Source organism: Dipodomys ordii, unplaced genomic scaffold, assembly GCF_000151885.1.
Source record: "Dipodomys ordii isolate 6190 unplaced genomic scaffold, Dord_2.0 Scaffold12, whole genome shotgun sequence".
NCBI lineage: Eukaryota > Metazoa > Chordata > Mammalia > Rodentia > Heteromyidae > Dipodomys > Dipodomys ordii.
In genome coordinates this window covers 2569521-2595341 of record NW_012267228.1, presented here as the reverse complement: position 1 = coordinate 2595341, position 25821 = coordinate 2569521, and the positions used below count along the sequence as shown (strand labels likewise).

Genomic DNA, 25821 nt, shown 5'->3' with positions numbered 1-25821 from the left:
CACACACAATGCTTCATTGTGTGCATATGTGTGTATGTATACACATAACATCGTAGAACTATGAGAGTAGATCAAGTGGTAGGCCCTGGGTTCAAATCCTAGTACCACCAAAAATATAAAGAGCAGAAGTCAAAAGGACCAAGGATAAGCTTGGATAATATTTTATCAGTGTCTGTGCCTTGATGTCGTAAGTAGAGGAAGCTGTTCACTCTGTTCAGGGCCTTTTAAGAAATTTATTGCTTTTGGAGCCAGGAAGGTGGCTCTGTGGTAGAGTGCTTGCCTTGCACGCATGAGGCCCTGGGTTCGATTCCTGAGCACCATATAAGCAGAAAAAGCCGGAAGTGGCGCTGTGGCTCAAGTGGTAGAGCCCTAGCTTTGAGCTGAAGAGCTGAGGGACAGCACCCAGGCCCAGAGTTCAGGCCCCATGACCGACAAGAAAAAGGGAAGCCAACACTTTTGCCCCCCCCCCCCACAAACCAATTAACAAATGGGCAAAGGAGTTAAATGAGACCTCTCAGAGGAAGAAAAATGGCCAATAAACACAGGAGGAATGCGCAACATCCCTGGTCATAAAGGCAATGTAAATCAAAGCAACATGGTGCTGGGAAGGTGGCTCAGTGGTAGAGCGCTTGCCTTGCATGCATGAGGCCCTGGGTTCGATTCCTCAGCACCACATAAGTAGAAAAAGCCGTAAGTGGCGCTGTGGCTCAAGTGGTAGAGTGCTAGTCTTGTGCCAGAGAGCTGAAGAACAGTGCCCAGAGTTCAGGCCCATGACCGACAAAAAAAAAAAAAAGAAATGTATTGCTTTTCTGCTGCTTTAGCAATTTGCATTTAATATAGCACCCTCTTCTGGTACATTCTGAAATAGCCTGCGTGTATTTATTTTATTAAACTCCAGCCTAAAGACTATCTAGGGGATGGAGTGAGAGTTCACTTAAAGTGAAGCATGGGTAGTCTCTGTTCCTAGCCGCCACCAAGCCCCTTTTACAAGTCCCCCACCAGAACTTGCCCACCATGATGAAAACTACTCACTGACTTGCATGTTAGCCATGTTGCCGGCCAGTGCTGTGGCTCACACCTCATCTGCCCTTAGCACCTGGGGGGCTGTGCGTCTCCAGCTGTGCAGTCATTTCTTTAAAGCATCTTTGTGCTTGCTATTGAATATAGATTACCTACTTTAGGAAAGGCTATTTTTTTTCTTCTGTTTTTTTTTCTGTAAATGAATGATGTTTCTCTTAGCTGCAAAGAAAACTTTATGAAGACTCTTCCTGTATCATGTGAACTAAAGGTATTCACATGGTAGTATTTTTAATATAGCTGTGTTCTGCATAACAAAGTTCTATAGACAAAGCCCACAAGCCCTGAGGTCACAAAGGCCTCCACAGCAAGAGTTGCAAGAGAGCAGGGGAGAAAGGATCATCAGGGAAGGGGAAATTCTGAATGAATGAAGAATCACATTGGTCTGTGATCTGTAAGCACACAGGTGTACACTGGAGAGCTGAGCAGGGGGGCTGGTGAGGTGGCGGAAGAGAGGGGGCAGCCTGTATGCAAAGGTTCAGATCCCAACAGGAGCGTCAGTGGAAGGTGTGCTGAGTCACATCTTCTTGTCTTGATTGGGGAGAGCCTTTCTGCTGCAAGTGAGACTTCTAATAACGGTAGCAGTTGGGGCATGTTGGGCTCAGCTCGGGTTGAGCACTGTTTCAGGAACTTGAGTGCAGGAAGGTCTGCTTGCACCCAGCCGTCCCAGCAGCTGAGGAAATGGGGAGGCAGCTGTGGCAGGAAGATGAAGACCCAGGCCCTGCAACCTCTTTGAGAAAGAAACAAACTGAAAGCTTGTTGCTGCACGGGACATTGTGAATGTTGACTATTTCGAAGTTTGCTGCTTCTTTGTTTCTCTTCTTCTCTCTTTTATTAAGCTCAGTGTTTTATTTGCCTTAAGATTGTCCCAAAGCGGTTGGCTGGGAAAAGAACCAGAAAGGAGGCATGGGCCCGAGGATGGTGAACCTCAGCGAGTGCATGGACCCCAAGAGGTACACATGTGTGGTGCTCTGTTCTCCAGGGGCTTTTTCATAACTCTCTGTGCACTGGTTGTCAGGCTGAGCCTGCGCCCTGATGTCCCGTCTAGGGGGAGCCATTCTGCTGTATGCTCTCCACTCCGCTAAGTTTGCTGTGAGAAGTAGTTTAAGGGTAGATAGACATCCTGAAGGCACACCGTCCATGTGTTCTCCTAGATGTCCTAAATGCCCTTGCTTCTTGCTCAGACTTTTAGCCAGGCACACCTTACTGCCACCGTCTAGCTCATTATTCGTGCCTCTTAGTTTTGTCCTACATGCCTTTTTTGAAGGACATCATAAGAAATAACTCATGGAAGCCAGTGATATAGTTAATGGTGAAGAATATTATCACCCTTTATTAAAAGGAAATGGAAGGCATTTCTGTATTCATTACTTGGACATGGAAGAACTTACCTATTTGGTGTATTCTTGGTCATGAATACCACAGCTTAGAAATAGTCAAGTTTCCCTTTTCACCTTGGCTGTTAGGAGCTCACTGTCATATTGGTGGCCCACCACTATGCAGAGTATTCAGTAGCTACCCATTCTGTGTGGTGACCTTTCCTTCTCCTCCTGTGCTTCATCTGATACCTTTTGGGAAAAACTTGGAACACAAATGAGTCAACTGAGTGAATACAGAAATCTCTCATTTTTCATCTCTCATTTTTCAGGTTGGCTGAGTCATCAGTGGATTTAAATCTCAAATTGATGTGTTGGAGATTGGTCCCTACCTTAGACTTAGACAAGGTTGTGTCTGTCAAATGTCTGCTGCTGGGAGCCGGTACCTTGGGTTGTAATGTGGCCAGGACACTGATGGTAAGTAAATTTTCAGGCCACATGGGGTTTTTAGACTATGGCCAGCCCAGGACATGTTTTCTTTCCCTCTCCTGCGTTCCATGTCCCTTCTTCCCTTCCTTTTATCGTTTCTTTTTTCTTTTTGGCTGGTCAAGGGGCTTGAATTCAGAGCCTGGGCTTTATCCCTGAACCTCTCTCTCTGTGCTCAAGGTTAGAGCTCTACCACTTGAGCTACAGCATGACTTCCAGTCTTTCCTGAGTAGTTGATTGGAAATGAGAGTCTCATGGACTTTCCTGCCCAGGCTGGCTTCAAACTGTGATCCTCAGATCTCAGCCTCCTGAGTAGCTAGGATTAGTGTAAGCCACCAGAGCCCAGCTCCTTTTATCTTTCTTCTCATCCTTTTAACTATAACAAGAATCTGTGCTTATATTTTATTTTGTCAGGGAGAAACAAAGTCTTCCACACCCTCATCCCAAGGCCCATTTCCCAGAATTCAGCAGACTTTTCACATTCCCACTTGTTATCCCAGGCATGTGTAAACACACAGAGGGACCTTTCCTGTCTTTGCTGTTATTTATCTGTTTGTATTTACAAAACTAGATCATGTCACACTACCTATAGAAAGCTTATGTCTACCTTAAGCTTGTGGCTTAGTTCAGGACATCTACCCTTCTTCTCACTGCCCATCATGTTCCCAGACCACCTTCCCTGCGCTCTTCTCCAGAATGCCAAACTACTTCAGAAATAAATATCCCTAAATCTAGCACAAGTGACTTTGGGTTTGGTTCCTACTTTTTCATCCTCCTTGGTAATTTGCTTAGCTGCTGAAATAGGGTGAGTGGACCAAAAAGTCACACAAGAAGACTATGAAAAGATGGGGTGTAGTCTGTCATCTCCAACCCTAGAAACTAATCTGGAGTCTTCATTGACTCCCCCCCTTGAAACCATCTGAGTCTCGTAAGTGCTGAGGGAAAGGCACTGAAGCAAGAGAGGGCAGTCTTAGCTTAGTAAATAGTCTTAGCAGGGCTTTCCTTCCATCACTGTACCAGTGTCCCTTGGTATCTGCCATGCTGGTTCTAGGTCCTCCATGGGTATCAACCCCCTGTTGCTCCAGTCCCTTTTTTAAAATGACACAGTGCTTCATAAAACCTGTGCATAGCCTTCTACAAGCCTTAGTAAGCTCTGGACTACGTAGAACCCTAATATGATATAGACACTGCCTAAATAGTTGTACTATAATGTTTAGGGGATAATGCTCAGTATAGCCCCAAGTCTTTCTCTATTCGCACTTAGCTAACTGCAGATTCAGAGGGAGCCGGTGCTCATTTCTCATCTGCTGGAGTGCACATCCCCACCGTAAAGGAGGTGCAGCTGTGGACGTTTCATTCTCACACCCCTAGTGCAATGTGTAATTTCTAGACAGATCATCTATTGTTCCTATGGGTCAGTTTTTATATCTGTGGAACAAGTGATTAGAGTATGAGTATAGATTTTGTTTTGTTTTGTTTTGTTGGTCATGGGCCTTGAACTCTGGGCCTGGGCGCTGTCCCTCAGCTCTTCAGCTCAAGGCGAGCACTCTACCACTTGAGCTACAGTGCCACTTCTGGTTTTCTGGTGGTGTATTGGAGATAGGAGTCTCACAGTCTTTCCTGTCTCAGCCTCCTGAGTAGCTAGGATTACAGGCATGAGCCACCAGCGCCCAGCATGAGTATAGATTTTAGCAATTCTTGTCTAACTTTAAAACTGTGTGCTTTTACAAAGCCTTATGGGTGGTATAATTGAAGTATATAATATCATAAAAATGATTTATGAGAGCACAGACTTACCCCACCCCCATCATTCAGTTATTAATAAGGCTTCTTGGAGAAACACTACAGAATATTCTGCATTATTATACAGTGGGAAATGAGTTATTAATCATTTTTCTGAAGAGTTAATTGAGGCCTTAGATGATCTTTGAGAGGAGTTGTTATTTAGACTTAATTATTTCAGAGCAACCACAGACTTTTGGGGGCTCTTGCTAATCCTCTTAAGACAGTTAGCTACATGCAAAGCTCTCGGGATTCATTTCCAAATGTTTCTCCACTGCTGCTGTCAAAAATAATGAGTTACTAGATAGACTCACTCTGACATGTCTTAGTCTCGTTACTTCAGGGAACCAGGCTCTAAGTTTATAATTATTTCATCTTTTAAAGGAGGTTGACATTCAGGGTATCAAAAACTGAATTTGCACAATTCAATTCCTAATGTTTCCTGTATTTTATGGGTCTCCAACTGCTCAAAATCCAAACCCTTTCCAGGGATTTCAAGAGAGATGCCCTGTGAGAAGTTGGGCAGAGGCACATCATGGTCTCTTGTTTCCATGCAGGGTTGGGGTGTCAGACATGTCACCTTTGTGGACAACGCCAAGATCTCCTACTCTAATCCCGTGAGACAGCCTCTCTATGAATTTGAAGACTGCCTAGGGGGTGGTAAGCCCAAGGCCCTGGCTGCAGCAGACCGGCTCCAGAAAATATTCCCCGGAGTGGTACGTTGACACTTTGGTGAACACCCACAGGTTTTTTCCTCCGCCTGTATTGGTGATGGGTGATCAGACATAGGTCGTTTCTCCCCCGAGACTCACCGTGTGGTCAAGCTGTGTACCTCATTTCAGTGGTAGGGGGTGGAGGGGTTTGCTCAGTGGTAGAGAACTTGACTATTATGCATAAGGCCCTGGGTTCCATCCCCAGCAGTGGAAAAGCAAAACAAAATATAGCTCTCATAAACCTGATGAAAATGAAATGAATGTATGAGAAGTGCTTCTGGAGGGATGCCTGGACTCAGATCTCTCCTGGCTCTTAAGTGTTTGTGACAGCCCAGATATGGGATATTCATTTTCCTTAATCATCAGCCTGCTTGCTTAATACTAGCTTAGAAATGAGATTGAATACATGTGTCTCTAAGAAGAAAAAGTGAGTAGAAGTGGAAGGTTCTTCTCTAGCTCTTCTTATTTCTGACTTATTCTCTTTATTGTAGAAACACCAGCTAATAAGAAATAAGTCATTCACCTCATTTGATCCAAAATCTTGAGAGTTGTTTTGAGGTCATTCAGCAGAATGAGCCTACATCTTGTATGCTTAATCAGTTTGTCTGGCAGGAGGCAGATGAGATATCTTCAGAGCATCGGCTTGTTCTTAGAAATGTAGAAGAGGCTCTCAGCCATAGCCAGGAGAAAGCCTGCTTTTCTGACATCTCTCTCTTTAGCCAGCTAACATTGAGCCATCTGTTTCAGAAGTCTTTGCTATAGAAAATGTTGATGGCTTTGTTCATTTTATCAGTATTCCCAAGGGACAGCATTTATTGGGTTTAATTCAATAGTATTGATTGAGAACCCACTGCTACCCAGGGAAGGAACACAGCAACATTGAGAAGCCATGATGGCTGTCGGCTGTCACAAATCACAAAGTCCCCAAACCCCAGTTTCAGACAGGAAATTTTATTCTGTGCTCATGGGTATGCACATTGCTTCTGGTCCAGCTACAGGTCTTGGCTGGACTTAGGACTCCCAAACAAACAAACACCGATAATCTGGGCTTCACCAAAATGGAACAGATGCCATTAACAGAGCTGAGGATCACAGTTCAAAGCCAGCCTGGGCAGGAAAGTCCCTGAGACTCTAATCTCCAATGAACCACCAGAAAACCAGAAGTGGCACTGTGGCTCAACACTTTGAGCACTAGCCTTGGAGAGAAAAAGCTCAGGGTCAGTGCCCAGGCCCTGAGTTCGAGCCCCACACAGACCAAAAACAAAAGTCTATAGTTGGTAAAGATAGATTTTCTTTTGTAAAAAACACGCTTGCCGGGCTGGGAAGGTGGCTCAGAGGTAGAGCGCTTGCCTTGCATGCCTGAGGCCCTGGGTTTGATTCCTTAGGACCACATAAGCAAAAAGAAAAAAGCCAGAAGTGGCGCTGTGGCTCAAGTGGTAGAGCGCTAGCCTTGAGCTGAAGAGCTGAGGGACAGCGCCCAGACCCAGAGTTCAGGCCCCACGAACTGACCCCCCCAAAAAAAAGAGAGAGAGTTCAGGTGTTAGGTTTCTACTCTGTCACCACGGTCAAGTTGTAACTTGATTTCCTCCTCCATGGAATGGAGAATTTCTTCCTCCTATTCAATATACCTCATCAGAGAGAAGCCTGTAATCCTAGCTACTCAGGAGGCTGAGATCTGAAGATCAAGGTTTGAGCTACCCTAAGCAGACAAATATATGAAACTCAACTCCAATTACCAGAAACAAAACAAAAAACCAAGCCAAACCAACCAACCAAACAAAAAAAAAAACACGCTTGCCCTGCCCCATGAGCTTTTTTCCCAAGCAGGTAAGTGAATGAGAAAGCTGATGTCCTCATACCTCTCTGTGGCCAGAGGAAGGCAAGGAACTAAGGGTGCATTGATGACCCAAGAGGACTTCCTTCCCTGGGGAAAGTCTCTGCCTCTGGCTTCATCAGCACCCACTCATGGCTCACTCTTTTTTTTTTTTTTTGTCAGTCAGGGGGCTTGAACTCTGGGCAGGTCCTGAAGAGCTGTCCCTGAGCTCTTCAGCTCAAGGCAAGCACTCTACCCACTTGAGCCACAGCACCACTTCCAGTTTTCTAGTGGTTAATTGGAGACAAGAGTCTCATGGACTTTCCAGATGGGGCTGGCTTTGAACTGCAATCCTCAGATCTAAGCCTCCTAAGTAGCTAGGATTACAGGTATGAGCCACTGGCGCCCAGCTATGGCTCATTCTTAACATCAGCCTCAAAAGCCTTTAGAGATGGAACTCCACGGTAGAGCACTTGCCCAGCATGTGCAAGTCCCTGGGTTCCTTCTTCAACAACACATTCCTACCAAAAGATAGCTCAAGTTTTAGTGTCTCAGTTTTCCCGAGGGCATAGGTAGGATAAAAGAAATCAGTAGCATTGTGCACAGAGATATTTCTGCTTTTAAGTGCCATCCTTAGTGCTGTAGCTGTGAGGAAGCGTAACCTCTGAGATCTCACGTGCACCCTCCTTCAGACCTAAGTATATCCTGTTTTCCCAGAATGCCAGAGGGTTCAGCATGAGCATCCCCATGCCAGGACATCCTGTGAACTTCTCCAGTGTTACCCTGGAGCAAGCCCGCAGGGATGTGGAGCAGCTGGAGCAACTCATCCAGAGCCACGACGTCATCTTCTTGTTGATGGACACAAGGGAGAGCCGGTGGCTTCCTACCGTCATTGCCGCGAGCAAGAGGAAGGTAGGGTATGGAACCTGGGTGCTCCTCCTCTGGCTGTAACTTCATGCACCTCCTCCCCAAATGGAGAGGTGACCCCCGGAAAGAAAAGTCTTGCGTAACCTTGTACTGTGTGACCACTGTACCCAAGGGGGCTCTACCGGACCTGGCCCTGCCTCATACTGTCTCCCAGGATAGTTTACTGTTGAATTTTTCTAACATTCAAGGGCCAGCAGTACTGAATGGTTAACTAAGTCATGATTTGCATGCCTGATAGACTACTATGCAGCCATTCACTGTTAAGTTTCCAAAGCATTTTAATAATACAGAAAATACCATATTATGTTACACAAGATATGATCTACATTTCTATGAATTATATTTATATATAAACACACACGAAAATATACACATTTATGTCTGTGTGTCTACTAGACCAGGGAGAAGGCTGACAAGGGAGGGTAGGGGGCCCAAGTGGAGAAAACAGGAGGAAGAAATGTCACAAACTGTTCAGGTAACTATGCGAGCTTTGGTTCATGAGTTATCTTTGTTTTCTAGTGTGTTTTTTTCCTCTTCTTTAAAGCTTTCTATATCATCAAATCTAAGAGCATAACAAATGACAACTGAAAAAAAAAATCTTGTCTTTAAAAAAATCTGTCTGATAGGGTTGGAGGCATGGCTCAGTTGGTAAAGTGCTAGACAATGAGTGAAAGCATCAGGTACGAAGTTCAAGTCTCAGTCTCAGAACTAAAAGAAAAAACTCTATGTGGTACCAGGAGCAAGGGCTCATGTCTGTAATCCTAGCTCCCTGGTATCAGAGATTGATTTGCAGCCAGCCTGAGCATAAAAGTTAGCCAGACTCCATCCATCTCAATGAAGAAAACCAGGCACAGTGGGCACTGTAGCATGCCTTTCATCCCTACTGTGCAGAAATGAAGTAGAAGGATCACAGTCCAGGAAAGGAAAGTGAGACCCCCACCTGAAAAATAACTAAAGCAGAAAGGGCTGAAGGAGTGATTTCAGTAGTAGAGCACCTCCTAGTTTGTGCAAGGCCCTGAGTTCAAACTCCAGCACTGCAATCAACAAATCTGTGCTGTGGTATTGGTCTACGTTAATGTATACCGGTCTTTCCAGTACTTGGGAGGCAAAGGTAGGAGCATCATGAGTTCATGGGTGAGAAAGTCATAGCAAGATCCTGACTCAAAAAAAGAAAATCTACGTAAGGAACAAATTATACAGTATGTGTATTAAATCTCAGCAAAGCTGTTACAACTGTGGACATGATGTAGGTTACCAGCAGTGAAACGAGTTTGAGAACTTGCAGACTTAGTTTTGCACGCTTACCTTTTTTTTTGGTCATGGGGCTTGAACTTAGGGCTTGAACTCAGGTCTTGGCCACTGTCCCTGAGCTCCAGCTCAAGGCTAGAGCTCTACCAGTTTGAGCCACAGCTCCACTTCCATTTTTCTGGGGGTTCATTTCTCACAACTTTACTGCCTGGGCTGGCTTCTTCTGATCTTAGCCTCCACAGTAGCTAGGATTACAGGTGTGAGCCACCAGTGCCTGGCTTAACACTTACCTTTGTGTGTGTGCAAGGGGGGCGGGGGGGGGGTTGGTTGTAGCGCCTGAACTCTGGGCCTGGGTGCTGTCCCTCAGCTCTTCAGCTCAAGGCTAACACTGTATCACTTGAGCCACAGCGCCACTTCTGGCTTCTTCTGCTTATGTGGTGCTGAGGAATTGAACCCAGAGCCTCATGCATGCAAGGCAAGCACTCTACCACTGAGCCACATTCCCAGCCCACCTTTTTTTTTTAAACAGATAAGCCAAGCTTTATTTAAAACTACATGTTAAATTGAATGTTACCATTTTAAATTCAATGTTCACAATGAGAAAAACAAAGACCTCAAAAGAAAAAAACAAACACAACACTTACCCTTTTGTAAAAAAAAAAAAAATTAAACTATTCTAAGGAGTTGTACAAGGGGTTACAATTTCATAAGTCGAGTTATCCTGAGTACAATGCTTCTTGGACGTTTTCATCACTTCCTTCACTTTCCCCTTTTTCCCCCTCCTATCCCTACCCACAAGTTCATAGTTTATTTTTTATGTAGTATATGTTGAATACAATGACTGCATTTGCTCACCTTTCCTCCCTCCATCCCTGTACACCCCTCTTGGCCCACCCTTCAAGAAAAAGGAAAGCAAAGCAAGTTAAAACAACAACAAAAAAACCCATGTTTCCATGTCTTGGAATTCGTTTTGATAAATTGTACTTTAGATGTTCAGAGGAGTTAGGTCTTTGGATTCCTCCCCTACGTATACCCTCCTTTAGTCAGTTTGTCTGGGGATAAATGCATAAGGCTCTGTATAAATTAGTACATTTAGTTGTATTGTAGATCTAGCTTCCACATATAGGAGAAACATACACTGTTTGTCTCTCTGACCTGGCTTACTATACTTAACATGATTTGTTCTAGGTCCATCCTTTTTCCTGCAAATGACATAATAGTACTCTTTCTGATGGATGAGGAAATTCCATTATATATATGTTCCACATTTCCTTGATCTGCTCATCTATTGTAGAGCATCTAGACTGTTTGCCTAAGTTGGCAAATAATAATGCAGCAATGAATATGTGTTGCAAGTGTATGCTTACTCTTAGAAGCTAAGTGACTATGGGCCATCTAAAAAATGAACCTTTCTGGCTTTCAGGAGCCTCATCTATAAATAGGTGATATTCTCAGGGAATTTCGTTATAGTTTAGGGTTGTTTGGTTTGTTTGTTGTTGTAGTTTAGGTCTTTAGGGTTTGAACACAGCTCACACTTGTTGGGCAGGTGCTCTACCACTGTGCCCTCCTCTGCACTGCTTATTCTGAGATAGGGTCTTACTTTGTGTCTAGACTGTGATCAGCCTGTTTTATACTTTCTTTTGGATCTGGAATGACAGGCATGTGCCACCATGCTCAGCATCTTCCATTGAGATGTGATCACACAGACTCTTCTGCCTTGGCTAGGTCAGTTCATAGGCAGGGTGCCAGGTACATGCTGCTGTGCCCAGGTACTTATTCACAAATGATTTTGCACATGTATGCAACCAATCTTGGCTGGCCTCAACCAAGATCCTTTCCATCTTAGCCTCCTAAATGGCTAGGATTACAGGTATGAATTACCAGCACCGGACTAAAAGGGAGTTTTAAATGAAATGAATGAGACAGTTTATGTTGACAACTTGTCTGATTTTTTTAACTTTATAATCCCTCAGTACTGAAGAGCCTTGTTCAGTATTAGTATTAGACTCTAGTTACACTCACAGGCAAAAAAGTTAACTTTGAAAGTTAACCAAATAGCCAGGCGCCAGTGGCTCACACCTATAATCCTAGCTACTCAGGAGGCTGAGATCTGAGGATTGCAGTTCAAAGCCAGCCCCAGCTGGAAAGTCCATGAGATTTCTAACTCCAGTTAACCACCAGAAAACCGGAAGTGGCACTGTGGCTCAAGTGGTAGAGTGCTCACCTTGAACTAAAGAGTTCAGGGACAAAAAAAAAAAAGAGTTCAGGGACAGCGCCCTGGCCTAGAGTTCATGGCCCATGGCTGACCAAAAAAAAAAAAAAGTTAACCAACTAGGAAATTACCCATGGCTTGGAGTGAGTTTTTCTTAACTCTCTTCTTTTATTACTTGAAATCTGCAGCTGGTCATCAATGCTGCCTTGGGCTTTGACACATTTGTTGTCATGAGACATGGCCTGAAGAAACCAAAGCAGCAGGGAGCCGGGGACTTGTACCCAGGACACCCTGGGGCATCTGCTGACCTCCTTGGATCCTCACTTTTTGCCAACATCCCTGGTTACAAACTCGGCTGCTATTTCTGCAATGATGTGGTGGCTCCGGGAGATGTAAGTGAATTTCTTTACAGTTCCAAATACTTTCAGTGTCTTATGCACTGAGCAAGAGAGACCTAGCTCTTTTGTTGCTTTTCAAATACTGTCTTTTAACAAAGAGAATGCTCCAGTGTGGGGAATGGCATCATCACACTGCAAGGCTTGATTGGCATCCTCAACTCTACAGCTGTTCCTTATTCACTCATATAAATGCAGCTGCCAGCCGGGCGCTGGTGGCTCACGCCTGTAATCCTAGCTACTCAGGAGGCTGAGATCTGAGGATCGTGGTTCAAAGCCAGCCCGGGCAGGAGAGACCGTGAGACTCCTATTTCCAATAAACCACCAGAAAACCGGAAGTGGTGCTGTAGCTCAAGTGGTAGAGTGCTCGCCTTGAGCTGAAGAGCTGAGGGACAGAGCCCAGGCCCAGAGTTCAAGCCCCACGACCGACAAAAAAAAAAAATAAAATGCAGCTGCCAAGCGTGGGAGGTGGCAACTGAGTGAGGACACGGCAGCAGAGTTAGATGATTCTGGGTGGCTGTCCTTTGCCTCCTGTGCTGTCTTCAACATGAAGAGTCCAAATACCCAGGTTCTGGTTCTGTCCCCAACACTGCCTCCCAGGACATTCTGTGTAGTCTCTGTCCTCTGGCTCTGCAAAGTGGGAGTAGAGTACCTGCGTCTCAAATTTAGTGACGGTGCAGGGTGCTAGGTGACTTTGAGACTCAAGCAAACATGAAGTCATTCTTAGTGTATGTCCTACAGCTACAGCCAGAATTCTCAATGTACACATGTGATAAAGGAAGTGGAAAATGAGAAGTAAGTCTGGGGAAAAGAGGTAGAAAGGACAGAGGACAATAATGGAAGAGGTGACTAATCAAGAAGCACTGGACATGTTAGATTGTAACCCCCATGTATAAGAGTTTAAAAAATAAAAAAGTCCTGAACTAAAAAAATTGACTGTGTAAAACCCATCTTTAACTGACCTCTTCTATTTTATCTGATGACCTAGAAAAGGAGGGAACACTGGACCTGTCAACTCACAGGGCCAAGTAGGTCAAGTGTGAAAGTGCATTGAAGAGCAAGGACCTACTGTGCCGACATATGATTGCCCAGTTCTGTGCCTGTGCTCCTGCCAGCCCACAGGACTGAGCAGAGACATCATCGAGTCCAGAGATCCAGAGCAGAGATGGTTCTTCCCTGTTTCCCCATTCTCTTAAAACTTGATCTTTAGAAACCATACCTTTTTTTTGGATGATTGGCTTTTGTCTTCCCAGTACGTATTTTTTAAAAAGCCAACCTTCCTCCTGGGAGAGGTGGGGCTGATTGATCATCTCCTTCATGTACTTAAATCCACATCTGGCCCTGTGACTTAGTTACTGCACAGGGGCAGTAACTGCACAAGGGTCCATTGCAGTCGTGATGTCTGTTCTTACAGCAGAGTTTTCAGTCATAGCTTTCCCTGACAACCTCTGCCTTTGTTCAGAGGTGGAAGGTTAGGATTTCTTAGGTCGATCCCGCGAAGCCGGTCTGTAGCAGAGGCATTTGCAGTGAAGCCCTTGAATCAAAGCCAGTGTGGTGAGGTGTCCACACTGGGAGAAGCACATGGGAACCGAGGACTGCAAGTATCAGATCCTGGCAGGCCACGCTGAGGGGTTACTTCAGTTAGAATGGCAGGGCAGAATTGAGGCACCTGGTTGATATTTTCCGGTTTTAGATCGCTTAACCTACTTATATCCTTTTCAGCCTGTTGCCTCATTTAATTACTGAGACTGGGTATTTTATTCATCTTGATCCTCCTAAGAAATGATAGTGTTTGAGGCTGGTTGTTCCTTGCCAACAGTGAGCATCTGTTGTCTTTTAAAACTTCATCGTGGAGGAGTTTCAGGCTCAGAGCTAGGGCTAGGGACTAGACATGCAGCACAGCTCAGTGATTGTATCTTCTGCAGTCAACCAGAGACCGGACCTTGGACCAGCAGTGCACTGTGAGTCGTCCAGGCCTGGCCACGATTGCAGGAGCACTGGCAGTGGAGCTGATGGTTTCTGTCCTGCAGCATCCAGAAGGGTGAGTTGGCTACTCAGAAATGGGCATTTAGACAAAGAGAGCTTTTATTGTCAGTGTCTCCACTGGCCTTTTCTCAGTTGGACTCTTCTGAGAGTTTTGCTGCTCTTCTATATTCAAAAATGACTAAGAAGCAAGGCACCAGTGGCTCACACCTATAAACCTTGCTACTTAAGGTGCTTAGATCTGAGGATCACAGTTTGAAGCCAGCCCAGACAGGAAAGCCCATGAGACTTTTATCTCCAGCAAACTGCCAAAAAGCCAGAAGTGGAGCTATGGCTCAAATGGTAGAGCCCTAGCCTTGAACACAAAAGCTCAATGACAGTATCCAGGTCCGGAATTCAAGACTCAGGACTGTCACCAAAAGAGAAAAAGAAAAAAAGCCAGATGCCAGTGGCTCACACCTGTAATACTAGCTACTCAGGAGGCTGAGATCTGAGGATCATGGTTTAAAGCCAGTCAGGCAGGAAAGTCCATGAGACTCTTACCTCCAATAAACCACCAGAAAATCAGAAGTGGCCCTGTGGCTCAAGTGGTAGAATGCTAACCTTGAGCTGAAAGCTTAAGGGACAGCGCCCAGGCCCAGAGTTCAAGCCCCGTAACCGGGAGAAAAAAAATCTAATCTAGTTCTTTAACCAGTGAGAAATTGCTATGGGATCTTTAGGGTTTATCCCTGCAACCTTTTTATATTCTCCTAGAGTCTGGCAGTTGAAGAAAGAAACATTTTTGGGGACTTGAGGACCTTTATACTTTACTTTTGTTTTTATTTTCCTAGCTCTGTCATTGATAAGAACATGCATGATCACTAATGTTAGAAACTGTATGACATGACAGAGGTCTGTGTTCCGTGACTTAGGAAGACAAGCCTTTGTCATTATTTCACAGCCCTGTAAGCAGCCCATTATGCCATCAGGGAATTGAGTTCCCTCTTTTTTATTTAATTTTACTTTTTGGTTGTATTGGGGCTTGAACTCAAGGCTGTATGCTTGCTCAGCTTGCTTGCTGGGCTGATGCTTTTCCACTGAGCCTCACCTCCAGCCCAGCCCTGCTTTTTGCTGGTGATTTTGGAGAAGGAGTCTCATGGATTTTTCTACCCCTGAAGTGTTGGAACCAGGATCCTTTGGATCTCAGTCTCTTGAATAACTAGGACTATAGATGTGAGTCACCAGCACTGGCTTGAGTCTGTCTCACTCAGTCACTCTTAGCTTTTCCTCCTTATGGCTGTCACCTTGTGGATGCAAGGTGACTGCTGTGCCATCTGCACTGCTGTGCATGACATTTTAGAAGGAAGAAATAACCAGAGGGTAAAATTTGTAGCAATCTGCATCTGCGTCCTTTTAAAAAGCATTCCTGAAAAACTTACCCAGTGATTGTAACTCTGCAAGGAAATACTGGCAAGTATAGGTTTGGTTTAGGCATGCCGCCCCTGTGAATAGAACTGTCAGAAGCTGCAAGAGGACAATGGATGTTGGGAATGGCCCCAGCAGTGTCCTCAAATTTACTTTTAAATAATCTGTCTCTCCCTGGGTTGCCCTCCTCCAGTGACATTCAGTTTAGCCCATTGTCTGGTTTTCAGAGATGCTGTGTTGCCTTGCTTCTGTGGCTAAGTATCACACCATTATTTCTCTTTCCTCCATTTCTGTAGCATTGATTTGATTCAGGAGGTTAACGTTAGAACTGGACATGGTGGTGTTCACCTATAGTCTCAGTTACTTGGGGCACTGACCTGGGAGTATCTCTTGAGACTAAGGGTTTGAGGCCCACCTGGAAAATGTAATGGGAACCTGTGTCTGCAGAAGAAAAAAGGAGGGGAGGGGAGGGAAGAAGGAAATGGGAAAGGGAAAGAAATGAAAGTTTTCTATTTGAAAATTTCAATATAAAATGTGCTTGTGGTATTCTTTAAGACTATCTGAAGCTGGGTGTCAGTGGCTCACACCTGTAATCCCAGCTACTCTAGAGGGTGAGATCTGGGGATCACACTTCAAAGCCATCCCATAAGAGTCTACAAGCCGGGCGCTGGTGGCTCACACCTGTAATCCTAGCTATTCAGGAGGCTGAGATCTGAGGATCGCGGTTCAAAGCCGGCCCAGGCAGGAGAGACCGTGAGACTCCTATCTCCAATAAACCACCAGAAAACCGGAAGTGGCGCTGTAGCTCAAGTGGTAGAGCGCTAGCCTTGAGCTGAAGAGCTGAGGGACAGTGCACAGGCCCAGAGTTCAAGCCCCACGACCGACCAAAAAAAAAGAGTCTACAAGACTCTTATCTCGAATTACTCACCAGAAAGCTGGAGGAAGTACAACTGTTGCTCAAATGGCAGAGTGCTATCCTTGAGAAAAAAAGGCTTAGGGACAGTGTCCAGGCCCTGAGTTCAAGCCCAGGATTGGCATAAAAAATAAATAAATGGACTATTTGAAGAACAAGACAGGTTCATTGCCATGCATTTTTATTACTCCCCTCCCAGAGAAGTGCACTTTTGGCTAGTGTAGGTGCCCAGCAAAAGCATTTTGGACTTCCTCCGCGCCCTGACTGGCGCCCTCCAGACAGTCCTCATGTGTGTTCCCCGTTAACACTGATGGACTGAACAGCTCTAGTTCCTCCCTTCTGCAGGGGCTACGCCATCGCCAGCAGCAGTGATGACCGCATGAGTGAGCCCCCCACCTCTCTGGGACTCGTGCCTCACCAGGTGAGTGGTGTGGAGACAAGGCCACCATCCTGGGTCTGATCCCGCCTATGTTGGGGTTGGTCTGGGGTGACTGTCCTGTCCACCCTGCCTGCTTCCCCCACAGCCGGGCTCTCAGTGGGGAACCCTGTGACCGCCTGGAAGGTTCTGTGGGATGTGGAGGGTGGAAGTCACAAACAGGAAGTGGTTGCCAGTGCATGGTGAACCAAACCAAGCATGCTGACTGAGACTTCACTGTGGCATGAAGAAAGAGGGAACAGGCTTGGAATCTGCCAGCTGGAAAATTATCTCCACCCTGCCTTTGTTAAGATGGCCTTGCCTAATTGAGTCCCACAGCATCTAGGGCCTCAGTTCTCTTGTCTGTAAATCAGACAGACTTCATCTGGTGGGTGTGAAGACTGGGGATGGTGATTGATGGGACACAACTGCAGCAGGAATTGGGGTCTGTGCTTATGTTTCTGTTGTTTGCTATTATTATTATTGACTCTACCCAAATAGGAGGAGTTTAGGAGCAAGCACATGGAGGAGTGTTTTTAGAACTAGAGTTTGGATCCTTGTGAGGAAGGCCAGCTGCTCGGGGAGGGGAAGAGAAGGGCTGGGATGAGCTCATGCTGCCTCTTCAGTAGTAGTCACTGAATGGAGAGGTTTTCCAGTCAGACTTTTACAGCCCATGATGCAAAGGCTGCCCATTTTCAGCGCACAGTAGTTCTACTTGGCAGTTGTCTTTGGATGGCAGGATGGAGCCCAGGGTGATGTGCTTTCTATGTACTTGCTGTACCACTGAGCTGCACCCACCTGTCTCTCAGGTAGGAGGAGAGACTCTACTCCCAAGGTCCTGGTAGGTCTCCTGCTGTCTACTGCCCCCTCCTGTCAGGGAGCAGAGGGGAGATGGGGGTCATAGGAGAGTGAGAGAATGAGTGGCAACCTAACCCCAAACTTTCCCACCCAGCCAGTGTTCTCCCAAGACTTTGGAAGCAGAAAGAGCCCTGGCCTCCCCTCCAAAGCCTTGGCTTCCCTGCCCTCCTCAGCGCGCTCACCCCACACCACCACGTAGACCTGTGCTGGGTTCTTCAGCCTCCAGGCCGCCACTGAAGAGCCAGTGAGATCAGGTGTTCTCCTCATGTCCAGCATGTATCTGACACAGGAAGTATGGATTGCCCCATTTCACATAAGTGGCATTCACTTGATAGGAGAATGCCAGTCTTTGCCATAGACAAACTTCTCATAGCACCCACAGACTCTAGCCTAGCCAGTTTTCACAAAGCTGCTGTCCTCTGGGGTTTGACCTCTGTTATTTATGCCCTGGTGTCTCGTTCACATCTTTCCCATGCTCTTCCCCTCCTCCCTCCCCACCAGTGGCCTTGAGCTGTGCCCTCATCTCTTTTACAGATTTAATACTGAGAAGGGCCTTCATTGAGTTTTCAGTCATGCTTCTGCACTGGTTTCCTCCTTTAAATCCTTTATGTGGAATCGCTGTAGTTGTGGCTTTCTCTGTGCTAAGGGCAGCGCAGCCTCTTTAGAGAAGAGGCCCAAGTCAGATGCGTATGCCCGCGCTCCTAGAGCACCATGGCAACTAATCCTGCAGCAGCTCTTCCTCATTCACCAACTCTTCAGTGTCCTTCCTCCTCACTGCAGCTATGGGAAAGATGGTCTGGGTGTTGGGCCCTCTCTTCGTTTGGCTTTCTCAAAGGCCGAAGAGTAAGGTGGCCATATATGGGAAAACCTCAGTGTGTGTGTGTGTGTGTGTGTGTGTTTATTTGCTTACAATATTTCAAGTTTCAAGCCTTTATTTTTAGCTACATCCTAAAAAAAGAAAATGAAGAAAGAACTTTTAAAAATTATTCAGGGCTGGGTGCTGGTGGCTCATACTTGTAATCTTAGCTACTCAGGAAGCTGAGATCTGAGGATTGCAGTTCAAAGCCAATCTGGCCTGAAAAGTGTGTAAGACTCCTATCTCCAATTAACCACCAAGAAGCCGGAAGTAGAGATGTGACTCAAGTGACACAAGGTGTGACAAAAGTTCAGGGACAGTGCTTAGGCCCTGAGTTCAAGCCCCAGGATGAACAAAACAAAACAACAAAGAAAGAATCAATGTAATCAAGGTTGTGAGGTCTCCCCTTAGACTATTTATACAACTTTTTTTGTTGTTGGTTTCTTCACGTTGAGTGAGTCCATTTATGCAGCCAGTGTTCGGTTCAGTGTTTGGTCAGTTCCACCTTGTGCAGGTTGGTGTCGCAATGCCCTATTACAAACTCAGCACCTCCTTCCCCCCCAATTCCCCCCCCTCCTCAGCTCTCCAAGAGAAACTGTTTCCTGTTGAGGATTCAGTAAACTCCTGTGTGTTCTGAGCATGTAAAGAATGACCAGTGAGGTTCTCAGTGCCTCAAAGCAGAATGTTTATTAATTGGTCCCTGTGGGAGGAGATGTGGTGGAAAGTGATAGCCTTGGACTGAGAGAAGCAGGCCTCCCACCAGCGGCTCTGTTGTATAATCTGGAGAAAGTTTCCTGACTTCCCCTGAGTTCTCCTGGGTCAGACCTGGGAGGTCTGAGACTCACTTTGTCCTCCCCACTCTGGGACCACAGGCAGAAATGGCCCAGCCAGCGATCCACCAGTGCAGAGGAAGATCTGATTAGGCCCTGAAAACCAGTGACATTCTGCCCAAAGAAACCTCTCATTGAATTTGAAAGCTGTGAAAACTGTTTAAGATGAAAAAATAGACTCAGGGGTCTCTTGGTTGGGTTTTATTTATTTGTTTGTTTTTCATGGCTCTGGCCCAATGTATATAGATTCAGTTTTGCAAACAGCAAGAAGTATAAGTTATTTTCTGACCACAGAAAGATTGTTTAAAATAAATTTTTATTCATTTATTGTTATTATAAAGGTAACATACAGAGGGGTTACAGTTACATAAGTCAGGAAACAAGTAAATTTCTTTTTGGACAATGTCACCCCTTCCATTGTTCTGTCCTAATTTTTCAGAGAGGAATTTTTAAAAATCATTTTTGATGCATAAAATTTCTACAATAATCACACAAATTATTAAGTGTATGGTGACTTGCATGATCACAGTGAACATACTCCTGTGCCTGGCACACATATATAAATATAATGTCAGCAGGCATCCCAAAGCCCCTCTTGCCACTTCTGCTCCACCCCCCACGGGGGGCAAACAGCTCTTTACACAGCTGTTTACACAGGGGGACTTTAGTCTAAGTCTGAACTTTCTGCAAATGGATTCCTATTGTGTGGACTGTGTTCTGGCAGTGGGATGCACATCTGTGCCCCCAGCACTTGGGAGCTCCACGTCAGTATAGGCTGTATGATAAGTCTTACAGAGAGAGAAGGAGACAATGAGAGAAAGACTGAGAGGGGGAGAAAGGAGGGGAGGGTGGAAGAGAAAGAGGAAGGGGACAAAGAGAGAGGGAGAGGGAGGGAAGGAACAGTAGCATCTAAACACCAAGGTCTTGCTTTATCTTGTGGACCAAGCCGTCCACAGTTTTGGGTGAATATACTCTTGGGAATATACTCTTTGGGTGAAAATACTCTTGGCTCTAAACTACTGACTTAAAAAAAAAAGTTCCTGAATGTGTATGCCCTTCCTCTGGGTTTATACTTCTCTCCAACTCTTGAATTCTTTCTTTTCATCTGTTTCAGAAAAGTAGAACAAAGCCAGAACTAGGGCAGGACCCTGCAAAGGCCCAGCCTGGGAAACCTCAGAGTGAGGCGGCGTTGAGGTAGAGCCAGAGGCTCTAGCCATGTCCAGGGCTGCTGTTTGTTTGGCCTGTCTGCTCAGGCTCTGCCAGCCCCTGTCCTCGAGCCTTTTGCTTTTAATAAGGTCTCTTGTACTATGCTCAGGAATCCTGGTCTCTATGCCCCAGGAACATAAGCAGATTGACTCCTGGGGAAGGGGTAGAGGAAAGGCAATAAGCGGATTTCCGGAGATGGAGCCCAGAAAAAAAGACACTTTCCTCTCCTCAGGTTCTGTGTCACTTGGGTTGATGCTGGCGGGAGCAGCAGGAAGAGCGGCCGTCCCCTCGCCCTCACCTAGATGTCCTGTTCCTCCATTCCAGGAGACCCTTCCCAGACATGGGCGCTGCCAGGCTGCCAGGCACCAGGCTCAACAGGGCAGGGTCACCCAGAGCTTCACTCCATCTACTCTGGCATTCTTCCAAGGCCATAGACTTCCCCTGACCATTTGTCTGTGTTGGGATTTCATTCCAGGGGAGGCCCCTGGGCGTAAGGCTGAGTGGTGTCTGGGCTTCTCTGCGTAGCTCTGGAGGAGGAAAGGCATTCCTTTTCTCTGAAGAGTGAACCATTGGTAATACCAAGGTTCAAAAGCACCTCAGGCAGCATTTTTTTGTCCAAAAGGAGCAGGGCCTCCCTTTAGCAGTTTTGAATGGTGGCACTGCGCCTTATGAATGCTGCTCACCCAACGAGTCTGTCATGCTTGGGGGTCCTCAGGCTGGAGCCATCTCGAAAGCTTTGAGACCATTTGGATTTCATAAGATGAGGATCCACTTCACCCCTGAATTTCATGCCCATTTGTTCCTGTATGACCTCATTTCCCAAGAGGATTTGAGGCAGCCTTTGCCCGTTGTCACTGTGTGATCTTGGGGGGGGGGGTTACTTACTCTGTCTGAACTTCATTTATTTTGTTGGTGGTGGTGGTGGTGGTCGTCGTGGGGCTTGAACTCAGGGTCTGGGTGCTGTCCCTGCGCTCTTTTGCTCTGGGCCAGCGCTCTACCACTTTAGCCATGGATGGGGCCACTTCCTGGTTTCTGGTGATTAATTGAAAGTAAAAGCCTCATGGATTTTCCTGCCAAAGATGGCTTTGAACTGTGATCCTCCCATCTCAGCTTCCCGAGTAGCTAGGATTCAGGCATGAGCCACCAGAGCCCAGCCGAACTTACAATTTTTTATATGTAAAATGGGGATAATCACATAATAAGCACCTGGAATTGGATACCTGGATTAAAAAATTATACCTACCAGGGTACTAGCACAACTCTGGCCACACGGGACACTTATAAATGCTTGTTTCATCTTTCCTTTTCTCTTTTATTAAAATAGAAGCTTATCTACTCTCCTCAATAGGAAGTTACAGTCTAATAAAATCCAGGAAGCCAGGAGTGAATAGGAAAGGGTTTGGAGGATTTGCTCTCTTCTGCAGGCTTTCTCCCAGGATAACTCTGGGCTCATTTCCAGCTAGTTCTGCCCCTCTGTGGCTCCTGTTCAATAATGAGGGGAGGGCCAAGTTGGTGGTAGCGGAAGCGGTTATCTGAAACAAAGGCCTCTGTGGTGTGCCTGGGGGTTTGCTATTGCTAAACTCTCCATTTTGGCATCGAGTTTGATTAAGGCTCTTTTCAACATCCAAGATCGATCTGGAGTTTGGAGCTCATTTTTATTTATGCAAACTCCAGGCTCAAGAAAGGTTGCCAGGCTTGCTGGAAGCTGGCGTGAAGTTCAAGCGGTAGGTTCCCGCTGTGGCTGCACGGCGCCTTCTCAGAGTGCTTGTTTGTTTCTGGGCACTGGGTCTTAGCTTCTCATCGAGGGGAGGTGGGCTTGCCACTGAGAGGGGTTTTACTCAGCTGAGGTACAAACGTGGCCAGGGATGGGAGATCCAGCAAGGAGGCAGCCCCTTTCTACTCCTAATCTACCTATTTTTTATTCAGCTGCACAATATGAACTAAAGCTGATTGAATTAGCCTGGTAGCTGTCTTACTATGTAGGTGTTGAGTTTGTCTAAGTCCCTCTGGCCTTCGCTTCCTTCCCTCCTTCCACTTTACATACTCTTGGCATTTCTTCTTTTCTCCAAACAAAAACAATCAAAATTCAGATTCCTGGCCCTGCCACTTGGTAAATTGTGAATTCCCTGGCAAGCCATGTCATATGTTTGAGCCTTGATTCCTTTGTCTGAAAAATGGTGGCAAGTCACAGGATGAAGAGAGACAATGTGCGAAAACACCCAAGGACCCCAGACACAGGTAAGATGCATTACTTGTGTAAGAGCTCACTTCCTCCAGTTGGCCCTGCCCTGAGCTAGTGCAGGCCATGTGAGGCCTGGGTGGGCCTTTCTTCATAGCTTCTAGGGCTGAAAGGACATTCCAAGAGGACAGGGCCTAGAGTGCTTCAGGGAGCTGCAGGAGAGGCAAGGGAGAGCTGGCGTTCTGAGGTCTAAGACAGAAAATCCCGGGCACCTGGGAGCCATGGAGGAAGCAGGGACACACAAGCCTTCAGCCCAGCCACAGAGGAAAGCTATTGAAAGCCTTTGCTCAATATGACAGGGTTTCTTTGCTTCTTGAAATGTAAACCAGTCCTAGGTATACTGCAGTTGTTTCCAGGCATCTCCAGGCCTGGTCTTCTGTCAGAGTGATCTCTGAGCCATTCTGAAGTATGCACTTCCCAGCCAGTGCCAGAACCAGTGGGTGAAGACCTGCAGGGTGCTCTGCATTGCAGAGCCACTGCTCAAGTCAGTGTGAAGAGGCCTGTGCCTAACTCCTCAGGGTTCCTGTTTCCTGCTGCTGCCTGAGCTACATTTCCAAAAGGGCCTTTGACAGTGTCCCCAGTGCACCTCAACCCAAGCTGGTATTCCTGTCTGGGAGCCTTGGAAAGCTATTAGGTGTGCACAGGTTCACCTAACGAAGTCCTGCGAGGCGCACACAAGGTTGAGTAGCCTGTGCTGATTCCATTTACATCCTCTCTGCGCTAGCTCTGCCCTCATGCGGGGAGGCGGGTTGTGTCTTCTGTTCTCAGGCCTCATTAGCCAAGATTAGGGGCCATCCAGTGCCTTGTTTGTGTTTGACAACAGGGAGCTCAGCTCAACTGCTTTGACCTTTTTGGGCCAGTGAGTAGCAAGCCGGTCTGGGTCAGGCACCAAGAAAGCATAGGTAGTTGTGTTTGTTTTCTGGGCTTTTATTGCCACCTATGGGTTTTTAATATTCAGGAATAGCAAAGGCACATGATGAGGAGAGCTGGTTTAGGCACAATCTTTTTTCCTGGGCTGGAAGTATAGCTCAGTGGGAGGGTATGCTTTGCATGCACAAGGGCCTGAGTTCACTCTCTAGAATCCAAAATAGTTTTGTTTTTTTCTAGAAGGTTTCAGAGGACATTAATGTCAGTGATGTTGGGAGTTATTTCTAGATTGGGTGATAGACCTAGGGTTGATGATTTGCGCTTGGTCCAAATGGGCTTTAAGGAAGAGGAGGAGAGGCCCAGAGCTAGAGCAGTCATGAAGGCAGCCCGGGGCGGGATGAGAAGGTCAGAGTTGTCTCTGGAGGGGAGTTGAAGTCTAGCCCAGTCAGTGTATGGTACCTGGAAGATGGGATTCAAGATTCAACTCTGAAGGCGGGAGAACTCGGCTTGAACCAAATTTCTCTGCTTTATCTGGTCAGCCTGCAGGAGGCCGACGGAAAGTGCTAGGCCTCCGAGCTGCTCCAGCAAAGGTCAGCCCTGGAAGAGCTTGTTAAGTGGAAGGAAGCCCACCCAGCGGGAGTCTGTTGCAGTGGGTTTGAGCAAGGTTTCCTCTTTAAAAATCACAACTGGAATTTGTTCGGTTCTGATGTGGGCTTTCTGATACCAGCTTCATGAATTTCCGAATTCTCACCCGCGTTATTCTGTTTCACTTCCCAGGAAGATGAATCATCGTTTCCTATTACAGAGTGGTCTGGGGTGCTGAACAATGATGTGGTGGCCCTGGCTTTGCCTAGCCATTCACCAGGTCTTTTGTTCTGCTCCTACCACCTGTGTTGACTTTGGCTTTTGCTTTCTCTTTCCTTCCTCTCCTTTTTCTATCTTCCTTTCAGCTCCTAACCTGTTCCCCTCCCCTTCAGTTTTGCTCCCCACCTCCAATCTTAGGACAATTTAATTCTTTGTGCAACAAAAAGAAAACAGAAGCTTAGGGAATCATAGAAGTGTTCGTGAAGGAACTTTTGCATGAAACCATACGGGAATACTAATGCACAGGCCATGTTAAATATCATTTTATTATGTGTGATAGTTTGTAAAAAGAATTTAAAAGTGAGTTGGGCTGGGCGTGGGTGGCTCACATCTGTAATACTAGCTGAGTAGGCTGAGATCTGAAGATTACGGTTCAAAGCCAGCCCAGGCAAGAAAGTCTTTGAGACTCTTATCTCCCATTAACCACCAGAAAATTGGAAGTGGTGCTGTAGCTCAAAGTGGTAGAGTGCTATCCTTGAGCAAAAAGAGTTCAGAGGCAGCACTCAGACCCTGAGTTCAAGCCCCATGTCCACCACCAACGCCAACAACAACAAAAGTGGATTGGATGTGTGGGGCTCACTGTGAGTATTCCTTCAAGCTTATAACTTGCAGAGCTCAAGAAAATCTCAACATTTCCATTTGTGACTTTGTCTTTTGCAATTGTGTTAATGGCTCCTCCTGAATAGCAACCTTACCCCTCACCACCACCACCACCACACAAACATATGCGTAAACATATAGGAACCAAAAAGTTCACAATGAGGCTATCCTTCACCCAGTTACCTAATGTGTAATTCCTATCCAAACACTCTTGCTCATAGATTACAGTGAAATCATGTAGCCTATTAATAGGACACTTGGGAAGTAAGCCTGTAGGCATTTCCTTTAGGGTTGCGAGTGTGCAGATGGGGCAGATGCACACATTCAGTTAGAAGTTGGTTGCTTTATAGACTGAAAGTCAAATTCCCAATCACAGCCGGAAGCTCCTTTCTTGAGGTAGTGAGGCTTTGCTTTTGTTTGGGGGTGTGTGTTGGGGGATGGCTATGGAAAAAGACAGTGGTATGTTGGTTCTTTTGTTCTATTCAAGATGAGAGGAGAGGCTAGAGGTGTAGCTAATTGATGAAGCTTGTGCTTAGGAGGTCTGAAGCCCTGGGTTTCATCCCTAGCCCTAAGAATTAAAAAAAAAAATGTGAGGATACCTGATATTAAAGATAAAAGCTAGGCTGGGAATGTGGCACAGTGGTAGAGTGCTTGCCTGGCATGCATGAAGCCCTGGGTTCATTTTCTCAGTACCACATAATAAACAGAAAAAGCCGGAAGTGGCACTGTGGCTCAAATAGTAGAGTGCTAGCCTTGAACAAAAGAAGCTCAGGGACAGTGCCCAGGCCCTGAGTTCAAGTCTCAGGACTGGCAAAAA

At 46.2% G+C, this 25821-nt stretch overlaps 1 protein-coding gene across 1 annotated transcript in view; it reads left to right on the top strand.

The window, feature by feature from the left end:
• The window catches only part of Atg7 (autophagy related 7), a 154315-nt gene that overhangs the window by 29699 nt on the left and 98795 nt on the right, over window positions 1-25821 (top strand). The window contains 7 exon segments of the mRNA XM_013010309.1: window positions 1940-2030; window positions 2726-2870; window positions 5219-5377; window positions 7905-8099; window positions 11763-11966; window positions 13895-14010; window positions 16615-16690. Of these exon segments, the coding sequence (XP_012865763.1) occupies window positions 1940-2030; window positions 2726-2870; window positions 5219-5377; window positions 7905-8099; window positions 11763-11966; window positions 13895-14010; window positions 16615-16690 (986 nt within the window).